This window comes from Merops nubicus, unplaced genomic scaffold (assembly GCF_000691845.1).
Source record: "Merops nubicus isolate BGI_N331 unplaced genomic scaffold, ASM69184v1 scaffold3198, whole genome shotgun sequence".
Lineage (NCBI taxonomy): Eukaryota > Metazoa > Chordata > Aves > Coraciiformes > Meropidae > Merops > Merops nubicus.
In genome coordinates, this window is record NW_008627545.1 from 20,797 (window position 1) to 46,310 (window position 25,514).

At 42.3% G+C, this 25,514-nt stretch overlaps 1 protein-coding gene across 1 annotated transcript in view; it reads right to left on the minus strand.

Moving 5' to 3' along the window:
• RCAN2 (regulator of calcineurin 2) overlaps positions 1–23,471 on the minus strand; it is a 36,470-nt gene extending 12,999 nt beyond the window's left edge. Inside the window, exon 1 of the mRNA XM_008946330.1 lies at positions 23,385–23,471. Within this exon, the coding sequence (XP_008944578.1) occupies positions 23,385–23,471 (87 nt within the window). The remainder of the gene's footprint in view (positions 1–23,384) is intronic.
• Positions 23,472–25,514: the final 2,043 nt, after the last annotated feature.

Here is a 25,514-nt window from a genome sequence, read left to right on the forward strand (position 1 = left end):
ATAATCCTCTCAATTCAGGGCTTTTAAAGTGCTTTTAGGATTCTGTATTTTTAAAATGCTTTTAGAAAATAAGTCTTCAAACTTTCAGAATACTTTGAAAAGTCCCAAGGGAAAAAAAATAAAGGACTGTCCAAAGTTACACTGCAGTGCCACTACTTTTAAAAGTCAAAATGCAGAAAGTCATGAGTTACACAATTATTTCTGGGATTTTGGCACATCTTCATCCATCCCAAGTACGTCTCTGTGAGACCAGATTAATGCTCTGCACATGTAAGCAGCCTTCTTTTGAGCAATACTGCAGAAGTTCTCACCTCTCCCTCATGGGCCCTGTGCTCTCTCCTCATCTCTCCATTCCTTGCCCAGCACTGGGCACTTTTCCCTACTCCTCTCCTGTCACCTTTGTCAGCTCCCACCAGCCATCATTCACCACCTGTAGCAGCTTCTGGAGTTCATTTTCTTTTTTATTAACAAAATTAGCACAAAGTAGGAACATACTAATTAAGGCTGCTGATTACTCAAGCCTGCTTGTTATCATTCACGACAGAACGCTGTCCAAGGAAGAAATGAGCACTGCAGCAAGCAACAATCACAAGCTAAAAGCCTCCAAGTACAAGGGCAAAGATATTCACTCCTGGACTACAAACTATTTCTGCTGCTAAATGGGAGCTCACCTGGGAATGAAGATCCTGTAAGTCACATGATAAAAGTGATCAGTGAAATGCAGCCATAAGGAGGCAATTAAAATACTGCATAGGTCTGGAAGAGCACTAACAACGTTATACAGAGCACTATCACAGCTCATTAAAGATGCAGGTTTTGTTGCCTATATCTCAGACAGATTAAGCCAAACTGGAATAGATTCAGATAAAGGCAACAGGGTATGAATTTACTGAATAAGACATGAAAATAGTTGGCTCATTTAGCAAACAAAGCAAAGCCTGAGAGAAGATGGAACGATCCTCAGTAGTTTATCAGAACTGTATACAGAGTAGAAGACTATATTGACATAAAACAAGTGGAAACAATTGGCATAAACAGGCTTAGGCTCGAAGTTAAAGAAGGTTTCAAACATCAGAGTAATGATCCAGAAACAACCTTCCAATTACAGCAGCAGTGGCAAATGATTATTTTTTTTGGGGGGGATTGAATTTGGTTGGTTCATGTGAGGGACTATGACAAAGTATCGACAGAACAAGCATTGTAAACCATGACTGCCTGAATTAGCAAGTGAATTGGGTTCTGACACTGCAAGTTCCTGTGATTTATTTCCAAACATTTCTTTCATGAATAGCTCCACTCCTATTGTGTTCATTCAGGACAAAAGCCAAGGCCTAATTCAAATAAATGGAAGTCTTTCCACAGACATCAGCGAGTTTTGGATTACAGCCCTAGAACTCAGAAGGCAAATTACATTTTACTATTCAGCGAGCTTACACCCATTATTACCCTCCTTACACATTGGACTTGGGAGGTGGCTGTGATTTAAAACTTGAGTCTAACCCTTTTACCTAGAGTTCTGCAAGCAAAAGCATTTTCCCCCGTGCATTTATGTACAAGATAATCCAAAGCACTAACTGTATATGAAAGGGAAAATGAGACATAATTTGCAAGTATGAAATACGTTTTTCCTGAAATCAGTTCTGTATCAGATATAAATTTTCTTGCAAGAAATAAACCTGTATCTCAGAGCTGAATGTTCTCTGTTTCCACACAGCCAGGCTGGTTGCAGCACTGCAGATCTCTCGTGTGGCACAAGAAGGAATATGGAATTTGACACAACACATGGATGCTGTGCACCAGAGAGTCTAGAAACAAAAACATCCTACCAACACATTAATTCCTCGGTTATAGCAAAGAGGCCCAGCATACCAGTTAATTCTAGGGGGGATAAAGGAGTCACTGAAGTGGCACACAGTTAAAAAAGATAATAATAATACAGAAGCCTGGAAAATACCAGCTGGAAGTAATTCCAAGATCGGGGTATTGTCAATGCCACATAAAGGGTAATGTAACAACCTAGCCTGGCTGTTGAGTAAGGATAATGCTCCTCCAGCATTAGGGAAGATGGAAGGAAGCTGGAGGAGCAACAGAAGGCTGCAAGGATGATCAGAGAAGTCGTGAGCCTATCACAGGAGGTAAAGGTGGATGATCTCACTTTGGAAAACAGGAACTAAGGTACCATGTGCTTCCTGCTGCTTCTAAGGAAATCAGCAAACGATGTGAAGGGAAAGGGATTATCCAAACTAAACCAACAGCATTGGTACAAAACAAAGACTGCCTATTAAGAGATTTAGGCTCAAACTGAGGAGGTTATCTAGCACTAGACCCATAAAATTTCAAAATGCCATTGGCCAAGAAGTAGCAAAAAGGCTAATAAGGATGGGAAGAAAAGATTACAGGACAGCAGTATGCATTTCTGAAAGGGAAAAAAAAAAAAAACCAAAAACAAAGAAAGGGCTCTGATTTTTCCAATCAGAACTTTAAAGAACTGGGTGAACCACAGAAAACAAGCAAGCAGCCTGATATAACTCGTGTGAAAATTCCTTAAATGGCAAGAACTCCTGAAAGTAGCCAATGTAAACAACAGCCTAATCAATGATCCAGTTCTCTGCTTCTAAAAATGTAAAACTTCCCAGGAAACTTTGGGAGCACATATGAAAAAGCACTATCGATTCCCAGTTAAAATCCCTGGAGTGCTGAAAAGGGAGGAAATATTTCAACACAATTACGATAATGATCAATAAAGAGCTCCCATGGTCTTGTCCTCATGCCTTTAAGAAATGCTAGGAGAATAAAACACAAATTTATCATTCCAAGATCACCTTACAACACAGGTCTCCAGGTCCTAGCTTTTTATCTTACCTTGCACTGAAGGCAGCTGTAGCCAGGAGTGTGAGATCTTCCCACTCCATCCTTACCTGTGGGCCAAGGTATTAGTTGAATAAAATATTCTGAGTGAATATGACTGTCTGAATGTTGCTTTGCAGAAAGTTTCTTCTATTACCAAAGTGAATCCCTCTAACAACCCCGTACGTGGAAATGGCAATGAAAAAGTGCAATAAAAAATGTGCCCTTCCAGCGTTCATCAGGGTACATTTTAAGATGGCAACATTTCTACGTGTGAGAAATTCTGAAAAAGGAAAAACCCCAGGGAACACTGGGTATTTTGTGAGGTATTTTGTCAGGTACAAAGTACTCTGCAATGACTGCCTGGTTACAGTGCTGCCCAAAAGTGTGTTTCTCACCTTGGAACTAAGTGCAAAGTTCTGCTCATCTCTTCCTGAAGTCAGATTAGAGCACTGAGACAGGGGTGAAAAGATCTTGGGTTTGTTCATTTCTGTTACACACAGTGCTGACTAGCCTCTTCCCAAACTGCACAACTGTCTCAGCACCTGGACAAGTCAGCTCAGGCTTGCTACCTCAGCTCATGCAGCTTCTCTTCTCTGCTTGGCTTTCTGTTGGTTTTAAGAGTTAAAGTGTGAGCCAAAGATGAAATTAAATAGTAGAAGCCAAAATAAGTTTTAAGGCTGGACTTTGAAAGGGGCACGTCAAAAGAATGCATTAAATCTTGCTCTCTTCACTTAAATCAAGAACAATTTGCTTGTACTGTTGCAATCCCGTTAATGTTAAAGGGGGTCCAATATCTGTAAGCTTTACAATGTAAAAAATACATGTTTTGTATTCCAGCCCTGATGCTAAGTGACCTGGTTGCTCTGTACTTTGCAGTGAACCAACCCTAAAAAGAACACAGACTGGCCACAAAGCATGTCTGCACACAGCCCTGGCCCACGTTGGGTGCCAATAAATCTGCCAAGGTTTAGGGTCAGGGTTGCACACTAGACCTGTAACATACTTGCTGATAACCCCTCTTCCTTCCCAAAGGGGGAGAGAAAAGGAGTAACGGAGAGAGACTTATGGATTAGAAAAGAAAACTACAACAGCTTTAATGAAAATAAGAAAATGGAATCTGTATAAATATATACAAACCCAGTACTGACCTCAACCCCCCCTGCTGGCAGCTACATCACCAGCACTGATGCTGTGCAGCAGGCACCAGGGAAGTCCCAGGCTGGACATGCCAAGCCTTGATAGTAACTCTAAACATGCAGAGTCCATTCTTCACTGCTGGAAGCAAACACTGTCTGTGAAAAGATGCTGCTAACTTCAGAAAGTGAAGAGCCTTGGCTAAAAAGTAAAATCACTGAACAGGGTTAGTTCTAACTCACACCAGGACATTAGCTTACACATGCTGCCATGTTTCCCTTACACGCCAGGGCTGTTCTGGAGGCACCAGCACAGAACTTTCAGATCCTGAAGACTGCATCGAGGGTTTTGCCTTCATTTTGTGCCAAAACCATTCTGACAGCAGAAATATTTAAGGTAATACTTACTGCTTACAGATTTACTGTCTTGTTCTGGAGAGAGACTCTGAGACAGCGTTAACAGACGCTACACAATGCAGTACAGACATTTGTCAATAATCATCTCACAAAAACGTGTGATGACAAAAATGGGTAGGAAAGTGCACGAAGGCTGATAGTCACCTCGCAGCAGGCCCAAGGCAGTAAGAGGCATCCCTCACCACCAGCCTCCTGCACGAGGACAGCCACCAAGGCACGCCAGCCCTGCACGAGCCCCGCAAACCTCAGCACAGAACCAGGCAGACTCGCCTCCTCAAGAATCAGCTGAGCTACATACATTTCTGCTCAGCTTCCAACTCATCGGCACAACAAAAGGTACAGAGATAGTATCTGCCCCAAAGCTTAATGGAAACAGCATTCACATTTCGGAAGAGGCTGACAAATGTCAGGGGCACAGAATTTTGCTGCGTTGCCTTTTCCGTTTTTAAGCAGCTCGCATCCCTGTTTACCTCACTGTGACGCACGTTCCTCCTGCTTAGCTCCACTGATCTGGAAACCAAAGGCTCCTTCAAGATGAAATAAATTGTTCCTGTGGCAATGCCAAGAGGGTGATTTAATATAGTTTGGAGACTTCTCAATTCAATTTCACACCCAACGATTGAAGGAAAAGAAAAATCCAGACTTTTACATTTCTTGTTTATAGGGGCATTGATATTTTCCTGCACACCAGCAGCAGCTTTCCTGAGCACTCCGTACTTGCAGTCCTCCAGTTCCAGCTGCCACATTAGCTCCCTGAAATGCTGGGAGTGCTCTGTCAAACCTGCTGGCCAGGTGCACATTATGTGACTCAAAGCTATTTTTGATTCCTGTGCTGGCTACCATTTCATGCAACATCACTCAATATTTTCCTTCTTTTTTTCTTTTCTTTCCTCTTATGCATCATATTTGGCAGTGAAAAAAAAAAGCAAGAACAGGTTTGTGGAGGATTTAATGCCACTTCTGTTTTCCAAACAGCACCCTTACATTTTGGCTTGACAGTGATAAAAATAATGCTAATAAAAGAGACGTGAAGAAAAGATTCAGACTGCCCTGACAAAAAAAAAAGCCTTTTTTTTTTGTTTTACTTTAAGAATTCATACAATAACTGAGCAGATAATGTATAAGCTAAGTAGATAATATATATTTAAGAATGTACATAGTACAATATTGGCTATTGACTTTGTCTTGTTGCTGCAAACATTTAAACCCAACAATTAATTGATAGCACAAGGAACAAATTACTGTGTATATGTTTAGTCCACTTCAATAATTTCTAAAGTTCTTATTATCTTACTTTAACATAACTAGGAAGAGAAAGAACCTTAATTAGTTTTTACCAATAGCTGCAATATTTAGATCAGTCAGGGTGTTCCAATAGAAGCAGATCTCTACAGGAAAACAGTGAGTGCTGAGGGCTTTCTGACCAGGTGCCATGGACTGAACTGAATGCCCATTAGCAGCTGGAGCATATTAGGCACACTACTGGAGTGCATCTTCTTTACTAATTTCATCTGAAAGGTATCCAGTTCATGAACTGCTCTGTGATGTGAATGAAAAGCACAGTTAATGAAGATCAACAGGAAAGTTGCCTCATGAGAATCCCCAGCTCAGACTAAAAATGCTCTTGTAGATGCAAACCAGCAGCACTTCTAAGAATAGTTAGCTGGCACTCCTGGAAAAGCTAATAAAAAATCCCAAAATATTGACGTGCTAGGGACAATATTAAATAAGGGACTGGTAGTCAAACTTGTGCAGCAAACTAGGATTAAAGTTATGCATTATAAGAAGCTGCATGAAAAATATACATACTAACTGTACAGGCAGGCACTATAAGAAAAGCTCCATAAATATCCACCTGCTTGTTACACTACTTTCATTTACCTTTGACAATTTCAGTTTCATCTCCTCAGCCCTTCTGAGGTATCTCATTTTCCTCTTCTGTGTGGTGACACTGAGGCAAGGATGCATGTTTACAGTCACAGTGCCCACTTTTGGGCAACCATGGGAGTAGAACCAGCATTAGTGCAACTCATTCAGGAGAATCTTACATCTACAAGCACATAAAACCCCAGTCAGAGCAGCTAAAAAGCTCAGTCTCTTAAAAATCTGTTACTGAGGCTGCTGAAGTGTCAGGGGACACCTCTGCTGCTGTCAGTGACGCAGAATCAGGACCTCACTGAACAGAATGCTAAACACAAGAATGAAATAAAAAGAACACTAAGAGCTGAGAAACTTTGTTTTATTTATACTCTTGGAGCTGTAATGTTGTAAAACAACCATAAAATACATACTATTCATTCCCTGTCTCTGCCAATCCAGTTAAACTAGAAAAATAAGCAAGAAAAACCCATGGGACAGTTTAAACAAATAAAATGCTTGCCTTGCCCAGTCCTGATTTACTGTTCCACCTACAGTGATCAACATTTAGAACAGTTCAGCTGTTTCTCATCATGATCCTGGGGAATGGCTTTTCCCTTTTCCCTCCCACAAAACCTGCAAACTGCACTAAGGAGACTAAAAATACAGTTTCAGCTTGTCTGGATTTAGAAAGAACACTGAGAATTTTGAAAGTGACTATTAAAAAAAACCCCAACAAATAAGAAAGTAGAAGATAAAGTAATCTCCTGCTCCTCCATAAGTGTTATTTAACCATCAAAGAAAGGTACAAAGGAAAACGACTGACCCACCAATACACATCCTCAGATATTTCGTTTTAAAATCTCTGCTGAAACGTAGCTCCAGGTACAAAGGAACAGTCTACCCAGAGACAAAAGTGCAGGAATCTGTTTTCACTCGAGGCGTTACATCTTGCCGTGCAGCTCTGCACCAGCGGAGAAAAGAAAGAGGCCCTCGCTGTCCCCTCCCTGCCGCTGCCGCTGCAGCCCACGGCCGGCGGGCAGATCAGCGGCGCCGTCACCGCCGCCTAACGCTCCGCTCGCATCGTTTGGCTGCTCTCTGCTCCCCGCCAGCCTGTCCCCGCCATCTGTCACTCCCCGGCTTACACCTCGCTCGCGGATTACTCGAGCAGCTCTGTCTGCGTGCGTTTGAACAGCTCCTAGCCGCTGCGGCGGCCCAGAGCGGCGTGGCGGCGGTGACAGGCCAAGGTCAGCACCGCGCTGCCTCCCGCCCTCAGCGTACGGACAGGGCCTCGGGCGTACCAGTACATGGAAAAGTGTCACAAATAAACATGTCAGGAAGGGGCGACAAGAAAACTAAGAAAACCATCATCCTCGGGCTGGAAGAGTGAAGGTGTACACAGAGGAGGCTTTCTGCTTACAGTTAGACACACAGAGGGATATGAGGAACCCCCAGGACCCATCTCAGACACATGCTGACCTGTTCTGTGTCCCGCACATCCAGCTCAGTGTGGGTGATGGAACAGGAGCACTCAGGTCACACAGCAACACACCACCCGACCCATGCACTTCTAACAGCTTCTGCCTGCTGGGCCACATCAGGACTGCAGGGCCCAGGGTGGCAGGAGAGGTGCTCACACACAGCACAGCCTTCTGCATTTTGTGCTTGGGGAATGCAGCAAGCCCTGTCAACCTCTCACCAAGCAGCAGAGATCAATATGGTTTTCTTAACATACATTAACTTGCTCTAGTTCCTAATGTCACTTTAAAATAGAGGAGTGGTCTACATGGAAAAAAAAATAGATAATGGAAGAAGAAAATAAAGTGAAAAAAAAACCCTTAAAACATAGCTCAGAACTATGGCATCTCTTTTAAACTGAGAGATCCAGAAAAGCATACATTGAGCTGCTGCAACCTCTTAAGCAAAATTATTTCCAGAAAAGGTTTTCGTGACTCATGAGAGTCTCCTTCTGTAGCCTGCCAGTGAAAATCCATCTTCATCAGCAATTCTTTATGTATATTTTCTTTTTAACCTAATATGCTTTGTGTAGTTCTTCCTTCAGTAATTGTTCATAAGAAGACATTTGAGCTTGATTCATTTATTTGAAGAGAAAAAAAATTTTTTTTTTGTCATAAGATAGACTTTCCTCACAACAGGAATTGTGGTATCAGAAATTGAAAAACCAACCTGCGTGTGTATATATATTTTCAAAATAATTGGAAAAAAAAAAAAAAAGGTAAGTACAGGTAACAGTCTGTTCCTCCTAACTTCAAATGGCAGAACTTCCATAGTCTAAAATTATAATATTTATACATTGCACTGAAAGAGAGAACTACAAAAGACTGCAAGTATTTTGCCCACATTCCCTGATTTGGTGCCCTCAGATGAGCTATAAAATCTGCTGGGTATAACTGATCTTAATGCTGCTACCACTCTGGAAGCTTCATCTGTGAATTTGACTTTGCAGATCATGGCAGAAAATGGATGGAAAGCATCTGCATAACCAGAGATGAAAACACTCTTCCCTCCATGCTGCTTCGATATTGTCACTGTAACACCCATTTCAGCAGTGTCCTACAAAAAAATGAATAAGCTTTCCAGTCTGAATAAGCCTTAGTAAAAAAAAAAAAAAAAAGTGCTTGAAATATTTTTACATTTGGAGAGGCTGTTTTCTCCCCCATCAGAGGTGCCAATTTTTAGAGGACTCCAGGATCCCAAGCCACACAGATGCTGAAGAATCAAAGAAATGCCATACACTGATCTACCTGCCCAATTAAACAAATTGCAACAGCATATTTTAATTTTCAATGTATACCACAATGCTTAATTAGCCGCTGGAACTTTATGTTCTTGTACCTAATGAAATCAAGACTTTAGCACATGCCAGAAAATTGGGCTTGTGCAGGCCAGAAGAGAGGTTTTGGTCAGCAGCTTCCCAGCACCCCAGAAGGGGTTACTGAGATGACAGACCCGGGCTCTGGATCAGGTACACGGAGGCAGAAAAAGAAGTAATGGTTTCTACCTGCCTCAACAGCCACTAGTGCTGTCCACTACCAGACAGGACACAGAGAGGGCATTTAAGTCTTACCATGACATAATTGTTTTATTAGGCAGATGGAAGAAACCCCAGGGTGAAAAAGAAAATATTCCTGACCAAACTGCTCCCATGTCGCTTTTTCAACCAGCTGGATAATTTCCAGTTGGCACAGATTTTATTTGGAAACAAGAATTGGAAAGTAGACTAATCCTATCTTACAGCTAAAACCAGCACTGCTCTTTATCAAAATCATTTTCATTTCCTGTTGTGAAAAAATATATCAGTAACAGCATGGTATTAAAAAGATATTGGACTGGCATTATGAAACTGAAGCTGCTCCTCACAGAAGCTCGTATCCAGAGCAGTCAGTAAGAAGGCAACAAGCCCAGTGACTGGCAAGCTGAGAGAAAACTGAATGTAGACTTTATTCTTTTTATGACAAGTCTTGTAAAAATCTGCAGGACCTATTTTTCGGTGCAAATAGATTCTAAGTGACATAAGAAGACCTGGGACTACCAAATTTGGGGGAACGAGTCAGAGAGAACAAAGGGAAGCAACCTGTTCACTACTGAGGTTCCATCTTCTAACGTCAGAGGGTCTCCCAGACCACTTGGCCTGATGCATGATCAACTCCTGCATCCAGCTGCAAATCTGCATGTTGGGCAGAAGCAGCATCAGCTCCAGCATTAAGAACAGAATTCACACTTTTCAATTTCAACTGAAAACTGTGTACTTAGTCAGTATGGGATGCTAGTATTTAATTAAGAAGGACAAATGGTCAGCTAAAAGTGAACAATTTCAACCTACAAGTCCCTCAGCACAGTCCACAGACTCTCTCTAAGTGGTACTCAAATCAGCAATGCAGTAGATCTTGACTTCCTACGTACAAACCTCAAATTTGATGGAAAACGTTTATGGGAGAATAAATCAGGCAGGGCCCTTCCTATAGATAAGTGGCCTCAAGATAGAGCAGTTCAATATAGACCAATCTGCAGATACTATGAGCCACATACTCCATTGTACACACAAGTGCATACTCCTATTAATTATATTTTTTCACACTTACACCAATTATTTATTCCCAAAGTAAATTCTCCTTATCCGAGACCATTTCTTCATAAAATTCTTAATGTCCATTTGCTCTGCGTCTGTTTCACTATAAAACTCTATCAACTATAGAACTATACAATAGATATACTTAAAGCCAAAGCAGAAATTTTAGCAAACACCAAGCCAGTAACATTCAAAAATATTCTGTCTGGTTTTCTGGGATGCAGTATGCATTGATTCTCCTTTCTAGGGACTGTGACTGTATGCCAAGGAAATGTTTTTATTCGGCAATACCTAGTGACAACAAACTCTTTCCCTTGCCCCAGGAAATATCACTACTTTGGGAGTTAAAACTGTGGGCAGGTAGCTTAAATCACTACATTTTTTCAAGAGTTTCAGTCTAGTTATCTGCTCTAAAAGCAAGAAATAGATATCTAAACATCTTTCCTCTTTATTACCTTATTAAAAAATTCAGACAAAAATGCATCAACTTCCCAAACCTCTAAAATTTTAAGTATGCCAATAATTTACTTCTGTCTAATGTAAGCAGCATACTCATTACTGTTACTGCCCAGCATTTGGCTCTGCTCCCAGCCACTGTGATTAATAAGAATTCTTTTTAGTTCAACAGTTCCCAGATTATGGCTGAAGGACTAGCAGCCACCTGCAGAAAGCTGGTCACACAGCCCTGGAATCCCTCTACCATAATCAGCTGTTTCTAAAGATAAAGGTACAACCTTCCACACTGCAGTAGGTTTCTTCTTCACATCTGTAAACAAGATAGCAAAACAAAAATCTCATTTTTAGACAAAATAATGTGCATCTGAAAAGTCTAACGAGCCTGAAGAGACAAAGGGTGCACCTGCAACAGGAAACTTAAACCAACCAGCAGCCACATTAGCACAGAACCCAAACTAATGAACTGCCACTCAACAGCAATGATGTGCTCATGAACACCACAACTCGAGAGCTTTCAGCCAGCTGCACAACAGAGCCAGGAAGTATCTGCCTCTTGCAAACCACTATCCAAGCACTGAGTGGAACTAGGCTTTTATTCCACAAATTCAGTCTCTGTAACGACTTCAAGGAGCAGAATAACCCCACCCCACTAATCATGAGCTAGGAGAAGAGTCTGACTGCTGCAATGGCACCACCAGAAGGGCTTCCACCTCTGCCACTTTGCTAAGCTTCAAACATTCTGGCAGCTTTGCCATGTGCTCTCCAGTTGTCTGAGTTTGCTTCTTAAAGCACGCTAAAAACTGGCCATGGCAGCCCAGCATCAACGAACCAAAGAGAGGACAAGTGATAATGTGCTGTCTGCCCCATGTCCAGAGACTACGTGCAGGGAGTTGCATCCTGGGCTGAATAAAAGGAAGTGTGGCCAGCAGGTCAAGGGAGGTGATTCTGCTGTTCTGCTCTGCTCTCATGAGATCCCACCTGGAGTACCGTGTCCAGCTCTGTAGCCCTCAGTGTAAGGAAGATTTGGGCCTGTTGGAGAAGGTCCAGAGAAGGGTGACAAAAATGATCAGAGGGCTGCAGCACCTCCACTGTGAAGAAAGGCTGAGAGAGTTGGGGTTCTTCAGCCTGCAGAAGGCTACAGGGAGACTTCATTGTGGCCTTTGAATACCTAAAGGGGGCCTATAAGAAAGATGGAGACAGACTTTTTACCAGGGCCTGTAATGACAGGACAAAGTGTAACAGTTTTAAACTAGAAGAGGGTAGACTGAGGTTGGACATAAAGAATAATTTTTTTTACAAGGAGAGTGGTGAGACACTGGAATGAGTTGCCTTGAGAAGTTGTGGATGTCCCCTCCCTGGAAAGGCTCAAGGCCAGTTGGATGGGGCTTTGAGCTACCTGGTCTAGTCCCTGCACAGCAACGGAGTTGGAACTAGATGATATTTAAGTCCCTTCCAAATCAAACCATTCCATGATTCCACATTTGGTGTGAATACAGAGGAGTGACACTGCTGACTACTGCTCACTGCAATACACTGTAACTCAAGATCTGCATCACACAACTGTTTAGACAGAAATTTCTTTTAACAGCTGTGATTTTGGTTCTTTTTGAGGTGTACTCCTTTGCACTGAATTTCATCCTGTTGCTCAGCTGAAGGTTGTTCAGAATTTTGACCCTGTCCCACCAGCACGGTGTCATCCATATTTTTTTTTAAAGGTTTTTCTGTGCTGACTAGTGTCATTAATCTCAACCTGGTTCCAGGAAGAATCATCAGAGCTTATCTACTTAACTGTCTCCACTGTTTGAGAACAAACTGCTTCTATTTTACACAATTTTAAACAACTATGCACTCAGCTTATAGAAGTTCTATTTAGACTGAAGGTCACTTACGAAAATTACTTGACCAGTGTGAAAGCTTTAGTCAAAATATCTACCTTCCACATCTCCTTTATCCCACTTGTCAGTTGCCCTGTCAAACAAGGAAGGCATATTGATTTGACATGATTTGCTCTAGACAACCCAGGCCTAATTACTTCCAAAGTACTTCCAAACTTTTTGCCAAAATTCCAGTTAGATAAAATATCTGTAATTCCCCAGGCCTTTCCCCCCCTCCTCCTCTTAAACACAAATGCTATTTCTTCCCATCTGCCCTCCTTGACAGTCTCTCTGTAATCTGTGAATTCTCACAGATAATTTCAAGTAATAGAAAGATTATTTCAACTATATCATAAAGAATTCTCTGGTAGATTTTATCAGGTCCTGTACACCTGAATAAGTGTCTTACTTTTGTATTTTTAGCAGTTTTTCTCTGCTCTGGCCACTGCTAGGGCTGTTTTTTTTTTCCTATCAATTTAGCTGATTATCTGTCAAGCACTTTATATAACACACATGAAATCAGTCATACCAGAACCCTCCCCACATTGTTTGTTATGTATCTTGCTGCTAATGGATCTGCCCATTGTTTTCAGTTTATTTTTCATGCATCACAAGACTTCCCTTGTCCTTATTTAAATCCTCTGCTAACTGAAATGAATTTTGTGATTTTGCACACTTGGTTTTCACTTTATATATAGATCCTTAAACTGCTGTAAAGCAGTAGAAGTATCTGATCTAGCCATAACAGTCTCTTAATGTACGTCCCATCTGTCCTTTGCATCAGGACAGATAATCTCCATTATGCATTCAAAAGTGCCTCCTTAACTGCTAATTCTCACGCACTTCTGGGTCTCTCAGATAATCTTCTTAAGAGACACTATTTACCAGATGCATAAGGTTGCTGAAAATCACTTTTTAAAACAATAACTTTCCTTGTCCATCTGATCTCAGACTTCCTTTATTTTGAAAGCTTACGTCAAAATAATTTTCACCAAAGTACTTGTCATTATAGTTTCTTCCTTAACTGCTAAGGTCAAGATCAAAAATCAAATAAAAATTACTTACTTCCATTTGCTGAAAGAAGAGTACCCAGAAGAACATTCTCATAATTTTATATATCACATCTTACTGTATCACTTATTCTTTGGATGCTTTCAACAATTTAGAAAATATTGTTATTTATTTTTAGTGTCATCTACCACACTGGACAAAAACATTAAGGGAAGCCACACAATTCCTCCCTGCATTCCAAAATGGTGAAAAAGAAAGGAAGACAGAGAAGGTAGGAATAAGATGTATTAAAAGATAATAGATTATTTTTTTTTTTGGTAGGGTTTACAAAGTATCTTCTGTCATATGCATGTACATGTAGCTTAGTGTAGCCACATTCAGTCATTTAATTCCCTGTAAGACTTTTAACAGCAAAAAGTTTTGAGAAGGGATTTGAAAGGAGAGCAGCAGCAGCCCAGAATAACAGTTCACAAAGGGATTTTATTCCCTGGAGGTGGAACAGAAGCCTGTGGAAGATGCTTTCAGGAAAGTAGGAAGCTGTCAGGATTAATTTACCTAAGGTTTCAGTGATGCTAACACCTGCTTGGTGAAAGCTTTGTCATGAAGTCCTCCTTTTTTAGACCATTATGGATATTCATCAGGTTTTGCCAGCATCTCTTCTGCTCTCTAAGTCCTTAAAACATTCCACTACACTATGAGACATCAAAGCCATCTGTTCTCACCTTGGTCTTCCATTGATGATCCTTATTTTCATCAATTCCCACTCCATCCTAGCTTCTCTGCCACTGTCACCCACTCCATCAGAAGGCCTGCCACAACCTACCTCCCTGCCCCAGCCTCCACTAGTCTTCTCCACTCTTGGTCTTGCACCACAGAGGCACTTCTGGTGGAGGAAAAAAAAAGACCAAAAACCCCTATGATCATCCTGACCCCCCTCCTCTGAAACCCTTTTGCTCCCCTTCTTAATTTCAGACACTTTTTTGAACAATCAACTCCTTTGCTCCTCCCTCAGATTGAAACCACAGCTCAGAGGACCTATGACCTCAACACCCAAACTAAGAAGGATCCAGACCAAACCAACAGCTACAGAGACAAATTCCCTAGGATATATAGAATAAATTCTAATTATTTAATTATTAAAAAGTTTGTATTCTTACTGGTTTAGTTACTGGTTTTCTCTAAGAAACATGGAAAAGTAACCAAAACTGAATGAACCTTGTCATCAGGCTAGAGAATACACTGCAAAAGGGGATGAAACTTGAAACTTGGAGTAAGACTTATCCACCTAACAAAACAATCTTCTCCTTATCTCCTCCATAAAGGGAATTCCCTCTCTTGAGAAGATTAGCAATTGTTTTGTCAGAATTTGTTCCTCTGCCTGCACACCAGCACTTCTGACCTATGTGAGTCTAAGGAGAAATGAGATTTCTGCAAGGTTACCACTTCTCTGGCCACGACATGGGTATAGCAAGGCAGAACTCACGTGGCACGATGCAGCTGTCAGGATGCCTCCACTTTTTATGGCCAACATAGCAAGACTACCCACTGCAATACATGGAGCAGACAGATACTTCTGCAAGTGACAAACTGAGCTGAAGAAATTCCTGTGCAGAGCTGCCTGATACTGCTCTGAGCACAACAGGGTCATTGTGTTCCTCAGCTCAGGGACTATCATCTCAGCAGATAGGACTATTTGGTGCTGCAAAACTGGAAGCTCTTCTGTGCTGCAGTACATTTCTCATGCTAAATATGAAGGCATCCTACAAGATCAAGTCCATCTCTCCATCCAGATGCCACCAGAATCTCAGGCAGATTCTGAAAGGTAGCAAGTTTGAGCTAATAAAAACCAACCAACCAACCACCCACCCACCAAAACCAGCCAGTAACTAAACAAAGCTCTCTGGAACTAGAGTCTAGAGCCCAAACAGCATTTGAGACTGAACATCTACAGAACCTGATTATTATAAACAAGGATTATTAATTACACCAGCTTTGATATATTCCAACCCAGTTTCCTAATAAGAAAACATTTCCTGGCTCCTTAGTTCTCCATCTGCAAATGGGCATACTTGGAACTTTCTACTTATCTCTAACAACCACTCTGAAGTTTTTTAGCAGCTCCAGGAGTACAGAAACACTGCCACGGAGGTGCTGCTGCAGCACCCAGCTCTGCACAGGCCCAGCCAGCGCTCAGGAATTAACAGGAACAAAACAACTGCATTCTAGATGGAAAGCCAAGGACTGGAGCCAAACTTGATGGCTGAATGTGCAATGAGGAAAAAAAAAAAAAAAAAAAGGAAAGGAGTTTACTGTTTGGTTAGAAAAAAATAAACATATAATATCCTACACTGCAGTTAGTGCAGAGGGTAGCTGAGCTGTTATGCCTCAAGGCAGGAGCAATTGAGGCTTTTCTGTATGATCCATGGTAATGGATAGTGGGTTTAAACTAAAAGAGGGGAGATTTAGAGTAGATATAAGGAAGAAATTGTTTATGTTGAGGGTGGTCAGACACTGGCACAAGTTGCTCAGAATGGTGACAGAAGCCCCATCCCTGGAAACATTCCAGGTTAGGTTGGATGGGGCTCTGTTGCAGATGTCCCTGCTCACTGCAGGGGGTTGGACTAGATGACCTTTGAAGGTCCTTAAAAAAAAAACAAAAAAAATTTCTATGATTTTTATAATCTACAACAAACAAAGGAGTCAAGACTGAACACTAGGAAGTCAATAAATACAGTTACTTGAAGGAGGGTTAGGCAGTACAGTCCCAGAAGTCTCCCACAGGAAAAATCTTAATTCTGTTGGCATTTAGAAGGAAGTGCTTATTGACACTCAGCCATATTAAAGGAGGAAATTTTCAGGAAAAGCCCTTCCAGACAGTCTTGGCATCACTATAAATATGTAGATGGAAACCACAAAATCCTGCAGCAACTGGGCAGTGACTAGAGGCTTAGCTTGGGCAGTTTCTGGACCTTGGAAGCTTGTGTGTTAGCCAAGTGTTTGATAAACTGTGGCACTCTTCTTGTTCATCAGCTCTTCACCAAGGAAGAATTTACTGCTCAAGACCACACTGTCACAGTTGGTTGCATTCCAGCATATGATTTGGTAATATCTTCCAAAGCAAATATGGTGCTTAGCACATGAACGCCCAGATCTAAGCAGATTATTTAATGCCTTTGGTACAATCACACCTAGAAAACATTAAAGGAAAAACTGTCTGACCATAAAGTGTATGAATTAGTCTGTGTGCAAAACCATTTATTAAAGATACACACATAGCAAGGCTGGTGCAGAGCTCTGCCTCAGAACCTCCAACCAGCTCAGTATCACAGCTTAGCTCTTGCTCAGCAGCAGCACACAGTAGCAGCAAACCTGGAGACGAAACAGTGCACACCTACAGTACCTTCAGAGGAGAACGAGACTAGAACACAACAGACCTGGAAACAATGTGCCCTTGAAAAACTGCTTCTGAAAAAAACAAAGAATTTGGGGACTTCACCCGCACTCGGGTCTTCTGGGAATTCTAACCAAAGTAAATATTCAATGAACAAACAGTATCACACTTCATCTGTATTAAAAGTATCTCAGTCTACAGCTGTACTGATTAATTCTTCACATGGGCTGAAGAAAATCATCCTCTCTTCATTGCTCCTCACACAGGCTGGCCCACTTACCAGTATAACTGCAAGGTCCACAATAAGGTATTGTTACCTGCCTTGGGTTAACGCTGCACCTTCCAGCAACATATTCCAGCTGTGATTGACTTTTATCTGACCACAAATAGCTCATTACCTACTTATCCTGATAAAAAGGAAGTATCTCCAAGTGATTTCCAATGGGCAGGAGGATCAAAAAGAAAGCAAAGACCTCTGACCTGTTCTGCTGCTCACTGTGGGTGTTGGAAGGGTGACAAGTGACAAGCAGCAAGCATGCCATGTCCACACGTGTGAGAGCACCTGCAGCTGCCCCCCACCTCTGGTGAAACCACAGCATTCCCTTCTGCCAGTCCAGGGAAAAGCAATTACCAATAACTGTAGGTATGCCCAAAGGGCACGTCATAGAGTCATGACCCTTACACGTCTCACCATCGTATCATGTCATTTTTGGAAACTTCTTAACGTGTTCAGTTGCCTTCACAGGGGGGCTGTTAGAAGGACAAGGCCAGAGGCAAAGCCTGGAGACCTCTGTCACAGAGGCTGGGGCAGTGCCTCAGCCTGCAGTAGCACTGTGCATGAGCCCCAGCTTTGCTGTCTCAGAGTCCCTCAGTGCTGACACTGAAATCATGCAGCAGGGTCAGCCTGCTGGAAGCAGCACTACAGCTCCTGGGACCTTTTGAAGAGCAGAGGTAACAGGGCTGCCATTAAATTACAAGTGGAAAGTATCTCTCTGGACACGTATCTGCTTCCCATGGAATCACAGAATAGTCTCTGTTGGAAGGGACCTTCAAAGATCCTCTAGTTCCAACCCCCCTGCCGTGGGTAGGGACACCTCCCACTAGACCAGGTTACTCAAAGCTCCATCCAACCTGGCCTTGAACACCCACAGGAACGAGGTATCCACAACCTCTCTGGGCAACCTGTTCCAGTGTCTTGCCACCCTCACAGTGAAAAATGTCTTCCTTAAACCTAGTCTAAATCTACCCTCTTTCCTTTTAAAACAGTTGCCCCTTGTCTTATTACTACATGACCTTGTAAAAAAATCTTTCTCCATCTTTCCTGCAGGGCTCCTTTAGGTACTGGAAGGCCACATGACGGTCTCTCTGGAGCCTCCTCTTCTCCAGGCTGAACAGCCCCAACTCTTTCAGCCTGTCCTCATAGGAGAGGTGTGACAGCCCTTTGCTTACTGTTGTAGCCCTCCTCTGGACATGCTCAAGCAGGTCCATGTCTTTCCTATACTGAGGACTCCCAAACTGGACACAGCACTGCAGGTGGGGTCCCACCTGATTGAAGTAAAGGGGCAGAATCACCTCCCTCAACCTGCTGGCAGAAAATACTAACAGAAGAAGTTACAAAGCAGTCCTTTCAAGCCATCAGGGTATTTTTAGCAGTCATGCTGTTGTTTGATTTCCTCCTTATAGCCCCAGTCTGTAGAGTCTTATGACTGTGCAACAGCCTCTTCCCACAAATCAAGCTCACGTGGCTAAGGAGAAGATTTTGAGAAAGGAAACCCTGGAACTTTGCTGGCAGTCATGTTTTCTGTCACTGGGCAGCTGGTGGTACCCAGAGGAGCATCAACTCTCCTTCCTTTTTCTAGAGCTTTCTTCACTTGACACTAATCTTACAGCACTTAAACTCTAAACCCCAGAACAGCTCTGTGACAAAGCTGCTTTTACAAATGAAGAATTGAAGCAGAGAGGAAAAAAAACACAAGAGCCTGATATGTTTTTACCCTCTAGACTCTAGACTTTTAGACACAATGTTAGACTGCTAAACCTCTCAAAGGCAACTGTAGGGCAATGACTGATGTCCAAACCATCCATTCCAAACAACTAGTATTAGCAGTGTGCTCACTGGAGCATTTGATCTTAGTAATGAATTTACAGATCGACAGAGATCCTGCTCCAATGGGGATTAATCCCCCAAAGCTACGTGACCAAACCAGTGAAACTATTTCTACTATTTCTCTTTGCTGCTTGCCTCATGTCCACATTGGTTTTACCCTGCATTAAGATGTTCCTATCCACGTCACTTTTACCTCACTGTCTTTAGATACAGATTTGATCAGTCTGGATCATTAGCACTCCTTCTCTGCTGCAGTAGTGCCTCATGGTCCCAGTCATACCTTGTTGCCTGGCAGAATGGTGCATATCAACATAACTGAAGAGAGAACGTGAAGAATTAATTACATAAGATTATCTTCCTAACAGTAATAACTGTGAGTTTAAATTCTCTTCCACCGTTTCAGTGATGTCTGGAATTTCTCTATTAGAAATAAACACGATATTAACTAATTGCTTAAGCTACAAACATCATTACATAAAATTATCATCTAGAGGGACCAGAAGAATTATTTTAATTTTCCAGGTGAACTTCAAAGCAGAACTGCACTTCATGATTTTTATGGTGGTCTTCTTAAGCTTCCCATACACAATCGCTGTACAGTCAGTAGCATCTTGATGAGCCTGACACAGTTTTTGGATTATAAAAGACAATTCAGAGCAGCAGCTGACCCAAAACGAAAGGCCTGTTGGGTGGGTTCATGGATGGTAAACCAACAGTGTCAGTGCTGTGGGCCAGCTGCCAGTTTCAGGGCATCCATACAAGCCTCTGTTTGTTGAAAGGATGAGCCACTCCACATGCTGAAAGGAAAAAGCTTTGCCTTCAGTACTAAGTAATTGCTCTCCTGTTCCAGAGGCCAAATGGGGAAAAGAAAAAGAAAAAAGAGTATTTCTGAGCCTGTCTGCTAGTTGCTAAGAGTATGATGTCTACAGAATAAGGTCCCTTCCACAGGTGAAAAAGCAGCAATAAGCTCAACAGCTCACTCCACTCCAAGGCCTGCAAGCCTTTGCCTCTTCAGCAGTGATGCCAGCTTCAAGGGGGAACGTTGCTACCTGCTGCAGGAGCTTCTGCTCGACAGCCCAAACACACACCCAGCTCTTCCACTGCAGGCCTGAGCAGCTCCTGTCCCCCCTCCTCTCAGCCTGCGGGCTGCAGGCAGCCTCCCCAGCGTGTCCAACCCAGACGCTGCGAGCGGGACAACGACGGCTCAGCACAGCCAGCACCCTTCTCCAAAGCCTCACTCCAGTTCTAACCCTACACTGGAATCAAGTAAGCTATGCTGCAAGCATACCCTAAAGCCTAAACCACAATCCCTTCTGACATCAGGGAGCTACCGATACCAGACTAACAGCTCATTTTAACCAATCTCATCAAGTACCACCCTGATCAGATCTTTCATACATCTGTTCCACCAGTGAAGGAACATTGCCTTCATACAGCCAGGTTCCCTAAAAAAAAACCCCTTTCCCCTACGTGAAAAGCTCTGCTGCAGAAGAAAGCTGAAAGGACAACAGCCTACACTTCAGTTTCTAATACTGCTTGTGCCAGTTGACCTGGAGAAGGGCTGGGTGAAGAGCTGCACACAGGAGATCGGGGAGGGGGAGAAGGCAGGATTGTTGTGCTTGCTTTTGCTCTTTTCTTCAACTTTCACCATTTCTTCTCAGAAATTTCCTTTTTAACCTTAAAGCTTGGTGTTCCCATCAGCCTATCAAAGGCAACATAAACATTACTGGAGAGAGTCCAGCAGAGTGCTAGGAAGATGGTGAGGGGACTGAAGCAACCCCCTGATGAGGGAAGGCGGAGAGACCTGGGGCTGTTTAGCCTGGAGAAGGGAAGACTCAAGAGGGGATCTGGTCAATGCTGATCAAGCTCTAAAGACTGAGTGTCAAGAGGATAGGGCCAGTCTCTTTTCAGTGGTGCCTGGCGACAGGAAAAGAAGCAACAGGCACAAATCACAGCCCTGGATCAGGCTGCCCAGAGAGGTTGTGGACTCTCCTTCTCTGGAGAGATTCCAAACCACCTGGACACGATCCTGGGCAACCTGCTCTGGGTGACCCTGCTGGAGCAGGGGGGTTGGACAAGATGATCTCCAGAGGTCCCTTCCAACCTCTACCACTCTGTGATTCTGTGATCATACTGTCAACAAAAAACCCACCTTTAAGTGAACTCACTTTACAGACAAAAAAACCATATTTTTTTATTCTTTTTGGCTGCAACTCTGGGAAGCAGCAAAGAGCAGCAGATGTCTCCACCTTTGAAATATCAGCAGCACTGAAACTTCCCCAGTGAGGGTGCCCATGCTGCAGCCTGCTGCGTGGAGAAGGCCGGGGAGCAGTGCAGAGCCAGCTGGGCTTGGGCACTGGAAGCAGCCCAGCTTCTTGTCAACTAAGTGAAAATTAGTCTGCAGTGAGCTGTGGGTCACCAAGGACAGGCTGCTGCTAGCATCTCAGCCAGACAACTTCAAAGTAGACTTACCATTTTCTAAACTGCAGTGCAGTCTGCAGTGCAGTCTCCATTGTAAATATAGCAAAAGTCTTTGCACTCAACATTTTAATTGAGATAGCAGAAAAAAAGAAAAAGAAAGAAAGAAAGAAATATGAGGCAGTTTTAAGCAAAGCAAAGTACAGAAAGTCCAGCTAACATGAAAGAGAACAATTCCTGTAATGTCCCTGGAACCCTTTTGTTCTCTTTTATCCCATGTTCCTCGGCCACACTTTCCAGATGCTGTAGCTTAAATCGAGCCAAACTAAATCTTAGCAAACGCAATGGAAAGCTTTCTGCTGATTTCATAGAAGCCAAAATTTTGCTTTTTCATTGCTACTGTCATATGACACAGGACGACCGCTACAACTTTAATTTCTCACGCAGTCGTATGCTGACCATGGACCAGAGACTGGAAGGCAGCTGCTCCAGGTACAAGCTCCTATCAATGCAGGTGCAGCTCGTAAATTTAAAAAATACATTCTCAAGAAGAAAAAAAAAAACAAAGAATAAGCAGACAAATATTTTACTACTTCAAAAGACTCCAGGAAACATGTTCCTATGCAGGCAAGACTGCTCACCTGAATCATCCTTCTGAATCACTCACTATTTCATCTCTAAATTCAGTATTAAACTGTTAAGAAAAAGCTTCCTAAATGAAGAATGATCTCTTGGTGGCAACACAAAAGCATCTGCACAAAGTATAAATCATATCCCCTCATAACAAACTAACAGGGAAATAAAGATCATAATAACCTCTTGCAAATGAAAGTGGGTTTATTTCCAGATATTTCCACTACCGTCAGTCTTTGACTCAGACAGAAGAGGGGTTCAAAATTTGACCTCTAATCTCTAAATCCTTTCTTCCCCTGTTCCATTATTTCAATACTAAGAACAATCAGATTAGAAACTAATGTTGTCTGTACCTTTGTCCTTTAAATAAACTGCTGAATATCAGTGTATTACACCTAGGAGCTCTTTCAGATGATCTGTGAAAAGCATATTTAAAATTCCTTTTTCAAACTTAATTTGCAGTGATTTTCTTGCAGTGATATGGGAATAAATTAAAAAGATAATTGATTTCAACCATAAACAATTACACACAATGACTTTTTTGCAGCAGCAGTCTAATTAAGAGACTGTGAGCCCAGCACATCGAGCCTTAGATTTAAGCATTGGTTTTGAGGTATTTGTATGATATGCAAGATGCACAACTTTTTTGTATTCTGTTACATTTCAGATGCTTCAAAATACTTGCTACAAACTTTTAACCCTTCACAATGAATTTATACTTGTATACATGATTTGGACCTGAAGAAAAGAAACAGCTACTGTTCAACTGAGTGAAAATATCTGAAGGTTATCAACAGAGATAAATAACATTTACAGCAAGGCTGATCTAAAAAGCGACACTGGACTAAAAATATCTCAACACAATTAACATTGAATGGTTTGTTATGAACACGAAACATGCACAGATGTCAGTTATATAACCCATTCCTTATATCATTAAAGAGTAAACACCAGCCTATTCTTTCAGCTTATCACAACACAGCAGGCACGTCTCCTTCCCATATTTTTCTCCCCTAATTAACAGATTTTGTACTACTGCAGCAGAATCTCCTCTGCCTCCCTATTCTGAAGTGCCACATACAAATGCCTATCGCTCCCAAAGGCTTTTCTAAGAAGCATCTGTAACAAAAGAATTGTAGGTGCATACCTTAACCTCTTGGTTGGCAAAAACCTCCACATCAACCCCACAGGCAACCAGAGTGGAGACATCGCAGTCCATGCTCCGGGCTGGCATCCCCCCCTTCTGTACACAGAGTTAGGCAACCTCAGAGTAACAAACGATTGGAAGGGGGGAAAAAAAAAAAGAAAAATCTTCAACTGAAGAGTCCAAATTTCTGTTTCAATGCTGACAGTAACTGCAAGCTTCCGACACAAGCTCTTTGCACTTAGTGGAGTTGCTCCTTGCCTTCCCCTCGTACACCCACCGACTGAGCAGGCACAGCATAGTAACAGCGCTGCTCCATCTCTCATGGCAATGACATCACCACAAAGACTGACATAAGCTAAATCTATTTTTTCAACCCTTTTATCTCTAGGCAGCACAGTGGATCAAATTGAACATGATTATGTGCTAAATCTGAACTCGGACTGAATCAATTCAAGCAGCGTTGGCTGACAACTGAGTCATAGCTGTTGTTTCAGCTGAGTGCTTGTGTTGGCAGAAAAGATCGCCTGACACCGAGAGCTGCGCTCCCAGCGTAAATTAACCCAGCGTTTAAAGCCACTAAGCTCAAGGTAACGTTTCCTACTGTATTATACTTGCAAATCGACAGCAGAGCATGAATAACAAAAAAACAAAACCAAACCCAAACAACAAACCCCTCCGCATTCTGTTTTTAATAGCTCAAAGTCTTCTTTTTTTAATAAAGAAGACTCTTTTTAAAACAAAACCCCTGGCAGGAGATTAGAGAACATCTCGTGCTATCGTCAGGAGTGATCCACAGACTGCAGATCTGACCCCAGCCCTCAGACATACAAGTTGCACTGTGACTCACCTTCAGAAAGATCAGAGGCATGTCGGTGTGTGATTTGGAAGTCAATGCCCCGACAAAGAGCAGAACATGAAAATTTCCCTTGAAATTAGGACTTTGCACCAGGCAACCTTTACCCTACCTGTCCTTAGGGGACACTCACAAACGTAACAGTATTTGACTGGCAGAAATCGATTTAAGTAAGGCAAAGGTGGTTTACACCTGCTGACTCAGTGGTCTCTTCAGTCTTTGCAAGTTTAGTTTTTAATGAGAGAAATAAAATATTGACAAATTTGGGACTTCTAAAGTTGATCTTTATCCCAGACTCGCACCATTATTTTTCCTCTAATGTTTCAGTCTTGTCATCCATAAATTCCTTTTCATTTTTGCAGGCCTAAAGATGACATTTATGGGTAAATCAGATTAAAATATTTAACTATTGCTATAAACCTAGGAGCAGCACACAGCTCAGTGCAAGAGACCATTCTGCTTAACTCCCCTTCACTGACAGATATTGCAGCCTGCACCACGTCCTGTGATGCTGCACATAGTTTGCTACTGATACTTAAGCTAGGTTGTCTAGAACCGCCTCAGACACGTGTGCTGAACCACGGTCAGCTTGGGCTGCACACCCTGAGTGAAATTCAGAGTGAAGACACCCAGGGAAGATATACCAAGTTTTTTGCACCAGATCTGTGCATTCAGATGCCTAACATCAGGAACAGCTTCAGATTAGACTCAAACCACCCCTTCTCCTGTCTCCCTCTTTTGCCAGCGCCCCAAATTGGGTAAGTGCAGGGAATTCCAGATGAGCTGATGGCAGAAGAACCTCCGCTGACAAATCCACTCCTCACCCCCACGAGCTGGCAGTAGCATTAGGTGCTGATACAGAAAAGCCAAGAACTCTTATCAGAACATTCTTTTCCAAGTTCTATTAAATTATTTGCCCACTTTTTAACTTGTATTTGTAGTTGCCCCCTCAGCAGTAATCTCAAACTAAGATCCAGGACAGAAACATAGCCCAGCACGACAGATTTTACAAGCCAGGACTATATCAACCCACAGAAATGGGTGGGGTAATACAAGGCATATGTTGAGAGGAACTTTCATCCATATATTTGAATATCATACATGTTTTTTTCTGTAGTATCACACATGAAGATGGCTGAAGTTCTAAGCAGGCAGCAATGAAAAACTCATCAGAAAAAGTTGTTCAGAGGTTATCAGAGAGCTGGAAGGACACTGAAAGCAAAGATGAGTCCTGTGTACTTGAGCCTAATGAAAGGAATGGACCAATAGGACAAAAA